This window comes from Notechis scutatus, chromosome 1 (assembly GCF_049901735.1).
Source record: "Notechis scutatus isolate UNSWTSFEM ecotype Mainland chromosome 1, rNotScu1.2, whole genome shotgun sequence".
Lineage (NCBI taxonomy): Eukaryota > Metazoa > Chordata > Lepidosauria > Squamata > Elapidae > Notechis > Notechis scutatus.
The window spans coordinates 314564269-314580202 of NC_142009.1; the positions used below are offsets into that span (position 1 = coordinate 314564269).

Below are 15934 nucleotides of genomic sequence, written 5' to 3' on the forward strand. Positions count from 1 at the left end.
TTGTTAAATGAAGCAGAGAAATGATCCATAGGATCTTCAGAAGACATTTATTGGGATGTTTGGTAAATGCAAGTTTGTACCTGTTGTATTACCCTTCAACACAATGCCTTGCTAATATGTTTCAGTCAGCAATTCATGAATGGCCTCATTTTCTATGAATGCCTTACAAAGAAGTAATACAAACAAGTAGGCATTGCCAGAACAAAAAACAAGACTGGTTCTATCTAGTTGTATTTGCCATCAGTATAGGATAGGTCATGGTGGGAAGGACTAACAAAAATTAGGTGACATTGTATTTCAAAGAAATGATGGGGTTAAAGAGACTGCATTGCATGAATATGAGTTTGTTAACACGTCCCTGTGTGAGAGGCAGCTGCCAGCAAACTGGAAAGGGTGGTGGTGTGTGCTCCATTCTAGGAGGCCAACTTTGGATCCTGAAATCCTAGATAACTCATGGCTGCTCTTCAACCTTTCCTTTTCTGAAAGGCTGTCAAAGCAGTGGTAATGGATCAACTGTGTTGCATCCTAGAAGAAACTTTGAAAGACTCAAACTACATTTACTAGTAATAGATAAATGGATATGATGTGATTTTGAATCACATGTGAGGCTGCTATTGTGATATAACTCAAATCTGAAATAGAAAAGATGTTCTATAGGAATGCCTGGGCTAAACAAAGATTTATTCTTTAAATTACTTTAGTAATACATACTTATGCTTAGCAATATATATATATATAATATTACAACTGAAACATGTATCTGCTAAACAGTTTGGTTTATATTTTACAGTCTCTCGGATACTTGTAATTTTAACTTAAAAAAAAAAAAAAGATGCTGTCCTTGAATGGAAGTCAGTTTATAAAAAAAGTGAAATATATTTAGTATTACCTATATATTTGAGCTGATCTGTGAAAATATCTGGAATATCCAATTTTGGAGGGTCAGTGAGCCCAGGTATTAAAAATATGAAATATGTTTTAAAAATAAAACTAATTCAACAGACGATATTATTTGGATCCAAAGAATGTTTAAACTTTTTGTATTGGCAATGAAAGCATTATTTAACTGACATCATTTGGTTTTGCTCTGTTATACTGTGATTTTGGTCTCAATATATACTGTATGTTAATATGATTTTGAAAAGACATTAAATATCTCAATGTCATGTTGAATTGTATTTTTACATATGGAATTTTTCATATTGTGAAGAGCTTTAGCTTTGCTGTATTGAGCTTAGAGTACTGCTAAGATGATAGTTTTGTGTAACTGGAAAGTCACTCTTCAGATTTTAAGAATGGTATTAAAGTAATGGTTTAATAATCCGCCTATTCTTGGTATTTCTTTTCTTCAATAAAACAATAATTGTTATTTTTATTTTACAAAATTTTCTTGATTAATTAACTTTCCTTATCCTTTCTTTGGGATGTGAAACTCTATCAATATACAGATACAATTTTTAACAGTCTCTCCCGGTAACCAGAAGGAATTTTCTAGGTTTGTTTTAAGAAATATAATCTTGAAAAACACCAAAAAGATTGGGTTTAGCTTACCCTTGAGTATATGCACTATTGTAGTACATGTTTAAAAAATACACGCATCCCATACTCAACAGATAAGCCCATTCACAGATAAACTGACCCTCAGAATTTTAATCAAAATAACATGAAACACAGATGATCCATGGACTATTACCTATGGACAAACCAATTATAAAAAATAAAAAAATGTTTTTTTGAAGGTCGACTTATCCACAGGTACTACAGTATCTTGGTTAAAAATTGGAGGTTCAGTTTATCTATGAATGGGCTTATATGTGAGTATATATGGTAAATGTAAGAATATATGTTATTATTTGTTTGTATATTTTGATAACTATTATTTAATTAGTGCAATCAATATTTATCAATTCAAAGCAATTTATGATTGGCCAATTAGTTGATTTTCTTTGTTAATAACATTTACAACATTGCTATTATCATAAGCAGCTCCACAATTATTTTACTGTATATTATTTGTAATTCATATGTGACTTTGGAAGGTAATTATCTGTCTGCTTGACTGATTCTGCTTGACTCTGTGCTATTGTCAGGGTAACAGCAACACATACACACATACACACACACACACACACACACACACACACACACACACAAACTTTATTTTTATGCTGCTTATTTGCAAAGGCTCTGGGAATATAACAATAAAAAACCAAACAAAAAGAATCTTCTTATAATATAAAATAAACCAAATAATAATTATTTAAAAAGCAAAACATTATTTTAGAAAGAGACCAATGAATCAAATATCAATTAAAGGAATGCATGCCATCTTTCAGAAAATAATAGTTTATCACTTGGACATGCACTGAAATAATATTAATTAGAAATCTAATTTTACATACAATGTCTGAGTAAATATGGATTATAGTTTCTGAAATGTCTGTATTTGTTCTAATTTAATTGCATAAGCAATCTGAGATGGCCTGAAATAGCAAAATAAATATGAACCAACAAAAGAACATGTAACAACTTGGGTTCTCTTATAATTATGTACAACTTTTACTATAAAAATTAATCAAGTATAAATGCAATAACAACAATCCTGCATAACAATGAAAGATTCATGTATGATAAACAGCATGCTTTTTCAGATTTACTCTATTAGTTTATGTGATACACTATCTTAAGACAATAAAACATATTGAGCTGGCTTTGTTAGGTTTACATTCCAATTATATAAAATTACAAATAGGCCCTGCTAACAGAATGCAGCACTGTGATACAAGCCAAATACACTTGTAATGCTTTTCAAACTTACCTTGAGCTATCTTATCCTTCATTTAGTTTCCTTTTTCCCAGTCCAACAATCAAACAGTCTATTGTATTTCATTTGGTTCTTTATAAAAATTATTCATTTATTGAGGTTTATATGCTGCTCCAATCCAACAGGACTCTGAGCAGCTTTCCCTCCCTTTACAGTAAGTGTTAAAATGCAACACTAATATAATAAAATATCGAATCCAAAACCCTGCAGGAAATGAAAACAGATCCTCGTCCTCCTCTCCATTCTGGTCCCACCCTCCCCATATTTTAATTGGAGCAAGTATTTGGATCTTCAGAGCATTTGATATATATGCTTTAGCTCTTTTATAATTTTTAACTTTTTTTAGATTGTGAGCCACGCAGAGTTACTCTGTGGTAAGACATGTGGCCAATAAATTTTACAAACAAACAAACAAAATGTTTATAGTACTTACAGAACATAAAGGAAGCTCCTTATGTATTGGCTATCAATGTATTTCCTTGCTAAGTATGCTGCACGAATTCTCCAGCAGATGGAGTATCTTGATTGCTTTTCTTTGAAAGTTGTGTGTTGGGGAAGCAAGGCAATTCAGTGTGTTTTCATTGTCTCAAGTACTATTTTGATTATTTACAAGGCTTTTAAGCTGCTACCTTGTTTCTAAGTGAAAAACATGTGTGGACATTTTGCTAGTAACCAAAAGAAATACTATATTAATTTTGGGATTTGACAATTAGAAATGTTTATGATAGAAATCTCGGGTATTACTGAATTTTAGATTAAAATATTATTTTTTAAAATATCTGTAACTATTGAAGAAAGTTGGAAGCTATTCTGTCTTTATTTCTGTTTGTTTTTATTTATTCTTTTGCACTTTCCTTTCGCCTATGTTTTCCCTTTTAAATAAATTCTTATTTATTTTTTATATTTTATCTTTTGTAGAAAATTAGTAAGTACAACTTTTACTATATAGTATATTTTTTAAAAAAGGCTTTTAAATAATTCCAATTAAAGCTGACTCTGAATGAAGGATAATGCCCAACTTCATATTCAGATATTAAGCAAAAATGAAACAAAGTGATATAAATAATAACAGAGCATATCCATAGCAAAAAAGAGAGAAGCAAACAGATAGGAATTTCATAATCAAAGGATAAATGTTTTTTAAAAATACCATTCTTCATCAGAGGGAGCAGTTTTAACATCCCAATTGCTGGCATCTAATAGAATTGCCACATTTCAACAAATTTTCTAAAAAGTAGGAGGAAAGGAGCCAGTATGATGTCCTGAGGCAAGCTAGTTCAGAGCAAATGGTCTATAACAGCAAAAAGTAGCTCCCGAGAGAAGGAATTAGAATAAGAATAGAATGAGCTGGAAGGGACCTTAGAGGTCTTCTAGTCCAGCCCCCTGTTCAAGCAGGAGAGGGATCTGGAGTGTGACTACCTAACTCAAACTAATTGGGAATGTAGATGATATTGGGAAATGACGATGCAAGTGATATATAAGTGCTATTGCTACTGCTATTCTGAAATACACAGTAGATCATTTGGTTTACCATCTGGTAACTTTAGGAAATGTGAATAATAAGGAATGCTCTAATCAGTTTTTTTGCCCTCAACCCAACTGCTTTTTCAAAAGGCTCCTCCCCCTCCCCTTCCTGTCAGAGCAGTTACTGAATCTTATTGGACAAAGTCAAAGGCCCAGCAGCCAATCACAGAACTGTTGCTACATCAGATCCCAAGGACTCCTGACTGCTCTCTTCAAAAGCTAAGACGCCTTCAGGGATTGAAGTGAGGGGAAAAATTTGCTGCTGCTGCTCAAAATATATGGATTTCTTTCTGATTGCAGCCCTCAGTGTTTCCAGTACTCCTTTCTTAAATACTTACTTTCCCAACTACACCTAAAACCCTCAAGCGGGGCGGAGGGAGGAGCGGGGAGGAAGAGGCTGGAGAAAAACTGCTGAGGAAAATTGCAAATAGAAGCTTGAAAAGGCTGAATTTGTGGAAGTGCGATAGATGAAGCTATTTTAAAGCTGCAAAATTGCTTCTCACATGAGCTTTTTAAAATTCTGGCAGAATATTTATTTTTATTTATAAATAAAAATAAATTATTTACTTATAAATAATTTTATTTATTTTTTATTTATTATGGGGAGGGAAGTTAGTAGGATATTAGAACTGAAGTAAGGAAAAAATAGCTACTGCAGTATCATCTCCCCCTCAAATAATGTTTGAATAGATTAGTGTGTGTACAAATGTTTTCCCTTTTTCAATAGACAATTGAAAACTAAATTGGAAGAGAAAGACTAACCAGATCTCGAGTGATGTTGTTAAGGGGGAAAATATCAGGGAGCATCTTATGTATAAAAAAGTAAGATATGCAGACAAATAACAATCAATCTATCAGTAAAGAAGAAAGACATTGGAGCACAGTCTTTTCTGTACAAAAAACTATTAGTCAGAAAAATAATTACTATAATTTGCTGCTGTGACTCAGTATGCAGAAATCAACAAGCACAGCTTTTAGTTTTTCTCAAGATATGAAGATAAATCTAGTTGCTGACACCTATAGACCACATTATTGTCAAAAGAGCTAGTTCAAAATAAATAAGCTTAAAGGATGCTAAAACTTTTTCCCATAAGGAAAGACAGATAAGTTTAAAAAGATGGCTAAATGGATAGTGAAGAGATATGATAAAAGGTCTCTGAACCTTTTAAAAATTTTTTTTTAGGAGGGCAGCATTTCAGAGGATATTTGGCATACAGACCCATGAATGGGGACTAAACACATCCAGGCAGTGGCAAAGAATGGGACATCCTTTTGCAAAGGGGCAGAAGGGCAGCCTCACCAAAGCACATACTACCCAGATATTCAGAGACTAAGTGTGAAGTGATACAGCAGAGGAGAGGTGACCCTGTTTGTGAGAACAATTGTCATCCACAACTTGAGGCACTGATCTTACTACCCCACCTGTCTTGTAGGATTGTTAGAGGAAGATCTGGATTAGAAATGTGGACAGAATAGAAAAAGAGTGTTATTTCCAACTTGGAATGATACTGCCTTTCTCAAAATGTGGTGCATAAAGAAAACTTTAAATGATTTGTCTTGGCTTCTGAGTTCTGTCAGAACAAAACTTGTAAGCTTTCAAATGTTCTATTCACAGGTAACACTAGATATTCAGGACCAACTTCTCTTCCCTTATTTATCACTGAAGGCAGGAACACAAGTGTTCGGTATGCTCTTACTGTAGGTAATCCATAGTGAATGCTATCTGCCATCAAAATTTTATGAAAATTTGGTAATGTTATGTTTTGAAAATGAGATACCTGTCTATATTTGTTCAAGTTATTTATCCTTATTTTTTTTAAAGATGCTTTTAAGTTTAGCCTGCTTTCCCTATTTGTTTTTTGCCTCCTTGGCAGGTTTAACCAAATAAAATCAAGTGCATTGTTCTTTTTTGATGTATCTGCTTGTAGAAAGTATAACTGCTTCCTTCAAAAATGGGGTCATTATTGATGCCTCTTAATACCACAGAAAAAAATTTGTAAAGCAGGGAAGAAAATCATACACAGATTGTACTTACAAACCAAAGTTCAACAAGCCAACTAAATCCAATAAAGTACTAACGGTCATTTATACAACGTTAGTAAAGTTAGCAATAATTATATTTCAGTCAAACTAATCAAAAGAAATAAACTTTTGCATCACGTGCCAGCAAATTAAAGCAGAGCAAAGCATTCACAGAAACCATGAATATAAATTATATCTTTCCTTCAGCAAAGCTTTTTTAAACACAACAATAATATAGCATTATTATTTATTAGATTTTTTAAGGTTGTCCAATTCCCGAAAGATTGTGGGCAGCTTAAAATATGTGTAATACATTCTTTGAAAACACAACTCCTGTAAAACAGCATTTCCAATATTAAATAAAAAAAAGACTTAACAGGGACTTTCATAGACACCCTTACCCCAGACCTGTATATACTAATCAAACTGACAACATGAACTGTTGTATTTTTCTATCATGAATTGAACCCCCTGTTGTGATATAGGGTAGGTGTTGTTGTTGTTGTTTTTTTAAAAAAAAACTCCTTTCAACTTAAAATGTCACATTTGGTAGAAAACTTTGGAGCATGTAATTTGCTTCAAGTTAGGCATTTTGAAAGGTTGTTTGGAAGTTAAAATATTTGAAGACTGAAACATTTTGAGCACCCAGGCATGAGATCCACACCTCTTTAATACAATTAAATTCAACTACTGAATATAGTTTAATATTTATTAATTTTACCTTTTGATTCTATCTGATTTTCAGCTTTTCAGCATCTGTATTTCTCTTTAATTCTTTTCTTGAAACTTTGCACCTTTGCTTGTTTTTTGTAAATTACCCCCCTCAACTTATACAAGTTTACATTGGGAATAGTGATGGCAACAATTATTAATGAAGTTTGAATATAGGAAATAGAATAAATGAACAAACAATGAAAAAATATTATTTGGGTGATTCTCTGCAATTGTAAGTTTATAATTTTCTTTTCCTGCTTTTAAATTTAGATTGCAAAATGGCTGATATTCTCTTAAGCAATCTGGACAAGCTGCTGCTACAACTTGGTATGTTAGAAAGTTTTATCCTAAAAATAGTCACTAAAAGAAATTCCTAACTTTTTATTCCAAGTAGTCAAAATTTTTGGATTATCTGAATTAATTGTACAGATGGCTATTATATAAAGCTCTTTATGAGAGGATGTGATATTACATAGAAATGTCACTAGTTATAATTTCATTAAAATGTTTCTTAGTTCAGACAAAGGTTTTAGAAATTAAATATGGAGCTATGTTGTTTAGAGCAGAACAGACTTACAAATAAAGATCATTTATATATTTGCAGGTCAGCTCTGTTAGCCCCAAACTCTTCTCTTATTTTTCATTTTACTTTCCTATTCCCATTTCTTTTATTTTACCTTTTGCGTTTTTTAAATGAACAAGGAGACACTAAACAAGAAAAATAATTGTAAACTTTCAATAGTAAAAGTAACTTGGAGATACAGAATTAGATCTGGAATAAATAGATCTGGAAATTACATACTATGATTCAATGGTGGGGTTCAATTTTTTTTACAACTGATTCTGGTGGGTATGGCAGGGGAAGGATACTGTAAAATCTCCAGTCAGAGGTGGTATTTGCCGGTTCAATGAATTACTCAAAATTTCCGCTATTGGTTCTCCAGAACTGGTCAGAACCTGCTGAATATCACCTCTGCTATGATTCAAATTCAACTGAAATTCATGTAGAATGGCAATAAAAATTGACCAAACTATGACTGAAAATGCATATTTTTTTTTACATTTAAATTTGATTTATATCAATATAAAATATGTATATATCTTGTTCAGTTTTTCAGCTTGAACAAGCATCTTACTCCAAGGAATATGAAAGACAACAGATACAGTGTGAGTATATTTTATCAATATATAAAAAAGGATGCAATATTGTAGAAAAAAAATAATGCCATGGTTCAATTCAAGGATTTATTTTTACTTTTACTTTTGCAAATTTAGTATCATTTTGAATATTTCACATTTATGAATTCATATTTCATATTATAAAGTATTTCATATTCTTACTACTTTTTCCAAAGCAATTTTATTTCTGCCTCTCAATATCTTAGATCTATTATCACTTTAGCTATTTTCTCCCTTACCCATCCGCATGTGATATCATAATACAAATATGAAATGGTAGAGATATTTTATCTTTTCACAAATAAGTTTTGTCATTTTGGTGTCACTGTGGTTGGGAACAGATGGTTATGTCTATGCTATGCCATGAAGTGTTTATTTCAGTCTTAAATTCTTTATATACCAGATATACAAAATTTTATTTTCAGTATATACTGCAAACATTTTGGAGAAAAAAAGTGAAATCTGCCACCTACATGAAGAAATAAATAAAAGTGAGGAAGCAATTCTTAGCTTATGCAGACAAAATAATACCAATAAAGAGAACTGTAACATGTAAGTATATTGTATATGCTTATAATTATTTATATAAACCATGTTTTACCCTTCTTCTTACTTTATTCTTCTCTTCACTGGAAAAATTATCAAAATCACTAAAAATCAATAATAAGAATTCCATAATAACACAGTGATGTCAAAATGATGCCATGTGATCAATGACATCATCATCACAAAATAATGCAATTATGTTATTATGTCACAGCATATGTTGCAAATAGGTAAGTTATGACATTTATGCAATGATACCATATTTGTCGCACTCCTTAAAATTGCTTCCAGATTGCACCCAAAGGAGCTGAAAATATGCAAAGTAATGTAACTCAAATCATCAATTTTCCTTTGAAGAATGTTTGCAATATTGGAGGTATAATCAGGACACAAGCAGTTAAAACTAAAAAGGGAAAATAGTAAACTGATAACATTTAACTTGTCATTCAATGACACTTCACACTAGAACAGTGGTGGCAAATCTTTTCGGCACCAGTGCCTAAACTACTTATGGAGTTGTGCATGCGCACACCGGAAACTGGAAGAGCAGCTCCCTGGGGCGCTGCACGGGAGCACCAGAAATCAGAAGCTCAGCTTCCCAGTGCGCACATGTGCCGTCAGCTGGTTTTCCGCTTTCTAACACACACGTGCAAGCAAAGATCAGCTGGCTGGCACGCGCATACACATCAGGGAACTGGTCTTCTGGTTTCTGGCACTCCCATGCGCATGAAGACCAGCTGGCCAGCATACGTATGTACGCTGGGGAGCTCCTATTCCCATTTCTGGTGCTCCCACACGTGAAGACCAGCATGCGCACGTCAGAACCCAGAAGAGTAATGGGTGATGTCTGGTGTGCCTGGAGAGATGGCTCTGTGTGCCACTTCCAGCACACATGTCATAGGTTCTCCATCACGGCAGTAGAACATAGAATAAGAGAATTGGAAGGGATCTTGGAGGTTATTTAGTCTAACTCCTTGCTATACTATTTCAGACAAATGGCTACCCAGTCTCTTCTTAAAAGCCTCCTGCAATGGGACACCCACAACTTCTGAAGGCAAGACATTCCACTGGTTAATTGTTCTCTTAATTGTTCATTAAGAAGTTTCTCCTTAGTTCTAGTTTGCTTCTCTCTTTGATTAGTTTCCATCCATTGTTTTTTGTCTTGCCTTCTGGTGCTTTGAAAAATACGTTGTCCCCCTCTTCTTTGTGGCAGCCCTTTAAAAATTTGGAACACTGCTAGTCTTCTTTTCATTAGACTAGACATATCCAATTCCTGCAACCATTCTTCACATGTTTTAGCCTCCAGCCACTAATCATCCTTGTTGCTCTTCTCTGCACTGTTTCCAGTGGAAAGAGTTCAGAGAGAATTATATTATAGCTTTGTTACTTTGGACAATTCTTAAATTATGCTGACTAAACAAATAAATAATTGTTATCATTTTAAACTTATTGATCTAGCTGGAAACCAACATATGTTATTTTGAAAAAACATGAAGAATATTTACAGAAAGAACTTCAGAATTACCAAGAAGCAACAGAAAAAGACAAGTATGCAAAGACATATGAACATTTCATACTACGTCTTAAACATTTGTATTATATTCATTAACCAGAATAGTATAGAGTTTTGAAATCAAATTTTAAAAACTCAGATGGAAACATATTTTTATTAAATTAAGAGAAATAAAATTAATAAAATATATGTACAATACTACAGTGCTAAAAGACAGAATATATAAGACTGAATAAATGAATGACAGAATTATAATATTATTTTAAGGGGAAAAGGGATTTACAAATCCACATTATAGAAAAAGAACATTGAAATTATAGCCTTACACCTTTTGGCAATAGGAATACAGTCTTTTGGCGGGCTGTATTCATGATGCATAATCTACCTTTTAGGAATATGAGAGCTGAAGAGCAATGTCCAGATATTTAAGCATTTCAACTTGGTCTATTTTATATCCAGTGATTTCCCAGCCATATTTTGTTAAACGCTTAGAAATGGTTATATTATGAATAATTTGATGAAATATTGATAATTTTATAAATTTTATTCATTACTAAAAAGAAATGAAAATTGCAGTTGAGAAAAATATAAAATATATTTTCATGGGTAGTTACAATTAGGATGTCACATATGGTTAATAGTGATAGTATATATGTCAGGGTTCCAACAGATGCCCTAATTAAATCAAGCAAAGTATTCCTGACCATATATTAGTAATAAATACAAATTGTCAGAAATATTCACAGTTAATTAAATAATAGCATATGGTGTTAATATTGTTGTAAAACATGAACATAGTGTATATTGTAAAATGTGATCATCTTTTGAAAATACAATTATTCACCAGTGAAAAATGGCTATTTTCTTGTTTTAAAAGAAAAATGTACCAGGATTATATGAATCAATATCAAGAAGTTTTCAGGCAGCACCAAGCAAAATATTTAGAAACTACAATTGCCCAAGAATATTATCGTGAAAAAAAAGAATATGAAGAAATTCAAGATCGAGTTCAACAACATTCCAAATTATTTAAGCAGAAAGAAGCTGAACTTATAGATCTTCACAGTAAAATATGCTTTTAATAATTTTAATTTCATTTATGCAGTCTTTAGACAATAAGTTAAAATAAATGTGAAAGTTAAATTATTGTTTCACAATATTTTCCCTTTATGGGCATATTCAAAATGGCATTTTCCCCTGAAATTAAAAGCTATTGATAAAAATTGCATTACTCTGAAATCTGTCATATTATGCTTAATGTGTTTATTTGCTTTAAAAATATTGTATTTCTTATTTGGATTAATACTGTATTCCACACATGGACTAATTAATTTCTCATATGCTTTACTTCTATATGTTCGGTTTATAAACATTTTCTTCTAGAACTGCTGATTTGGATTTCTAATGTTACATTTTTTCAAAAATACCATGAAGTTTGTAAGTATGTATCTATGCACATCTCCCAAAACTAATATGCCAAAAAAAGGAAAGAGGATCTCTATAAACAGGACAAGATTGGTATGAAATGGAATTGTTCTGAGACCATAAAATCTAGGTTTAATTTCTGTTGAAGGAATTAGCAAAATTCTGTTTTCTTTCTTTGTTGTTTAATAAGATGCAGAACAGTTATGAGATTAAATGATTACCATCTTTTTTTCCAGAACCTGGTCCTTTCCAATCACTTTCTTCATGGGCAACATATATGTATCCATTCAAGTCTTTCTTCCCCCTTTTGATTCTATCATTTATTTATTTATTTATTGAATTATACTGCCGCCTATTCACCCATGGCGTTCCAAGGCAGTTTACAGAATATAAAACCACATTTAAAACAATAAAAACTAACAAAAAATCAAATAAATTAATATAGTACAATATAACAAAATCACTCCCCAACTCCCACTCCCTGCCCCGGCGACAATAGATCACACAGGCCATTTAATGGGCTCCATCCCACTCTGGGTTCTCCAGGCCCGTTGGGAGAACCAGGTTTTCAGCACCTTCTGGAAGAGTATTAGAATGGAAGTCGTTCTAATCTGACTAGGGCATGAGTGATTGTGAGTAGGGACTGTTGGTTCAGGAAAGGGCATAACTGGTGCACAACCTGCAGTTGTGCAAAGGCCCTCCTGGCCACAGCTGCCACCTGCTCTTCGAGCAGGAATCGTGAGTCCAGGAAAACCCCTAGATTATGCACAGGGTCTGTTTGCGGTAGTGCCACTCCATCCAAGACCAAAGGTGCCAATCTCCCTGAGCCAACAAACCCCAAAACTAGAGCTATTCGGTCTTGCAAGGGTTTAGTTTCAGCTCGTTGCTCCCCATCCGGCCCCTAACAGCCCCCAGGCACTGCTAGAGGGAGGACACAGCATCACTTAACTCATCATGGGCTGACACATATTGATGATCCCTCAGTCCATGGTGACAGATGATCTCACCCAGTGGCTTCATATAAATGTTGAACAGGAGTGGAGAGAGTACCAAGCTCTGCAGAACCCCATAAAGTAATGGGTGAGGGCTGGCTCTCTTCCTTCCTATCAACACTGACTGAGAATGGCCACAGAGGAAGGAAATGAACTAGGACAGCACAAGGCCTCCCATTCCCATCTCCCAAAGTCGCCCCAGGAAAAAATGCCATTTCTGTCCCAAATTCAGACCTGAATCCTGACTGGTAGGGGTCAAGATAATCTGTTTCATCCAGAAACCTCTGAAGCTGCCGGACAACCCACCTTCTCAATAACCTTCCCCCAAAAGGGAAGATTGGAGAGAGGTCAGAAATTATCCAACCAGGTGGAATCCAGCTATGGCCTCTTAAGAAGAGGACAGACCACAGTCCTTAAACTGCTGGGGCACTGCTCCGTCCTGTAGGGAAGCATTAATCACCACCAGAGTCCACCCGTCTGTCACCTCCTGGGAAGCTTGATAGTTGCAAGGTGTTAAATCAGTTGGAAAGCATATGTACCAATAATGTATTTTGCCACTTAAGAAGCTGACTAAATTAGAACGATGAGAAGGAATTGTGGACAATGCTCATATATTCAGGATATGTAATTGTAATCAAGATACCATATAGGGAAATAGGAAGCGCTAGTTTAAATTTGGTTTAAAATGACTCTACTTAGTTAAATAAAAGATTATTACAGTAATTAGTTATGGTATGTATTATTTTTAGAACTACTAAATGTAAATTGTTATCCTTCCATACATCATATTGCATCTTAAATTTTGGGGATAAAATTAAAGCAAATGTGGCTATCTCTTAGAGCCTATGTCTAAAAATGGACTTATACCCTCACTCTTCTTCATCTCTCCCCCTATATGTCTGTCTAGTTTTGCTTCAATAGGTCCCCCAGTCCAGTGAACCAATTTGGAGATTTGAGGAGGGATTACACAAAAGTAGAATACTTTGCTTTATTCCTGGATACCATTCTATCAGTATAGTACCAGTGTAAATTCATTCAATATATTAATGCAATTTTCTTTCATGTTTTATTTGAAATGGAATTAACATTCACATTAACATCATTACCTCGGCCCCAGATTTATAGAAGCTAGCAGAGATTCATCTTTTCAAATGTTTTATGTAATGTTTTCTAAACTTTTGATCATTTAATATACAAATTATACCATAGCCACTAGACTGTACTATAGTCTAATTCTCAATTTAATTTGAAATACTAGGACCAATTGTTAGAAGTCAACTTCACATAATTAAAATGCTATATGAAATTAACATGATATGTTTCATGTTAGTTACAAGTTAGCAATTTTTAAATATAGATTTGAATGTGTCTTATATTGTATATTTTGGGGAGGCCAATAAATGATTCAGGTACATGTTAATCACAAACGGTAAATTTGGATGGAGAATAAAATTATTCAAATTATGGAGAATCCAATTCATTGATTTCAGGTGTTTAAATGAAAATGAGCTCTTCATAACTCTGAGCAGAATTGTGGTGCTTTTTAGCTTTTTATGTGAATGTTAAATTGTGTGTTCGAGTGATTCCTTAACATATGAAAGTGCTTCTCTGCGGAAGAACACAAAGGAAACTCTTACTCATGCAGAAATTCTCACACAGCAATCAGCTGAACTTGTCAAAACTGCAAAAGAGCTAGAAAAGAAAATGAACTATTTGAAAGAGGTAAGTGCTTATTGTTATATATGGGCTATATTGAAGAGGCAGGACAACGGTAGAAGGAAAGGATTTCTTTATTTAGCTCTGAACAAAAGACTGCTGCCCGGTGTGCCTGCTGTTCTTTTTACAGGCTGCTGTCCACAATTTCAGCCACTGACGGCTGTTCATTTTCCCGCCTGGAAAATGAACCAATGGGGGAAGTCTGACATCACTGACTTTTCCCATTGAATATCTAACACCCCTCCCCTCCTGGAAGAAGCATTCATCCGATCAGCTCTCACTCACAGACATAATCACGTAAGTAGGAGGGACTCCTGTGAGTGCGACTGGACCTTCACAGTTCACACACACACCCAGTGGTGGCAACCTGACTAGTTGGGTCTGTTGTCACTCCAGAGCCAGCCTCAGGGTTTTTCAGGGGCGGGGCTGGCTCCAATGGAACAGAGGGCTCTGAGTTCCTTTGCTGGATTTCCCCCCTTTCAGCTAAATTATCCTGTGGTGTACTTGAGTTTGAGTCCCACCCTAGAGTGAGGAGGCTTGTGTTTTCAGTATTTGTAGTTGTTAGGGTTGGTCTTACCTCTCTATGTTGTGTTTCTGTTTCTGAGGTTTTCTGGTCATTCAGATTCTGTTCCAATCGTCCCTGGAGTTGGTCTATGTGTCTGCTCCATATTTTCCTATCTTCTAGTTCTACTCTATAAGATTGGGGACCTGTGACTTGCACTACTCATGCAGGGACCCATGGTGGCCCCTCTTTATAGTTGTGAGCATAGACGGATTGACCTATCTTCAAATATCTGCATTTACTCGTCAAATCTATTGGTGTGCTTGGATTGTAGTTTGGGTGTAATCTATCTAGCTCTGATCTTAACTTCTGCCCCATTAAAAGTTCTGCTGGACTTCTAGGTGCTTCCGGTTTGGGTGTCTTCAGCGACAGACCAAAATCCATGATCATGCACGGTTTCGATCTGTGCTTGCTGCTGGAGCTCCCCGATCCTTTGGATTTGGAGCTGAAGCCACCCCATAGAGGTGGTGAAGAGGGGGGAGATTGCTAGCCAAGTGGAGGGGAGCTGCATCTCTCCTCCTTGGCTGGTCTAAACTCCCTTCCCCGAAGGCGGTTGCAGCGGTGGTCAGAAATGGCCACTTCAAAGAAGAACCCGGCTGGATAAAATTGTGCAGGAGGAAGACAAAGAGGAAAGCAGGACAGACCAGGCTAAACAACAGAGAACATCTAAGCAAGGTACCCTGAATCTAAAAGTACCTAGTGGGATACTTCTGAAAGAAGATCTTTAAGCTTCAAAGGAGAGAGAAAAGGAGGTTAAAAACCTTTTTTTTACCTTTATATTGACAATTTCAAATGGTATGGAAAGACATTTATATTAATCTATTTCAACACTAATAGGCAACCTTAAGCTGAAATCTAAGTGTCAAAAGGAGAATAAAGATTTCCTCTTGGTCATTTTAAAGCCCTAAAAAGGAGAA

At 34.5% G+C, this 15934-nt stretch overlaps 1 protein-coding gene across 1 annotated transcript in view; it reads left to right on the forward strand.

Annotated features, from left to right (window-relative positions):
* The window catches only part of C1H14orf39 (chromosome 1 C14orf39 homolog), a 38612-nt gene that overhangs the window by 4208 nt on the left and 18470 nt on the right, over positions 1 to 15934 (forward strand). Inside the window, exons 2-9 of the mRNA XM_087963822.1 lie at positions 5964 to 6046; positions 7355 to 7411; positions 8195 to 8251; positions 8689 to 8815; positions 10268 to 10357; positions 11200 to 11387; positions 11984 to 12026; positions 14341 to 14674. Of these exons, the coding sequence (XP_087819948.1) occupies positions 7363 to 7411; positions 8195 to 8251; positions 8689 to 8815; positions 10268 to 10357; positions 11200 to 11387; positions 11984 to 12026; positions 14341 to 14674 (888 nt within the window). The 5' untranslated portion in view covers positions 5964 to 6046; positions 7355 to 7362. The remainder of the gene's footprint in view (positions 1 to 5963; positions 6047 to 7354; positions 7412 to 8194; positions 8252 to 8688; positions 8816 to 10267; positions 10358 to 11199; positions 11388 to 11983; positions 12027 to 14340; positions 14675 to 15934) is intronic.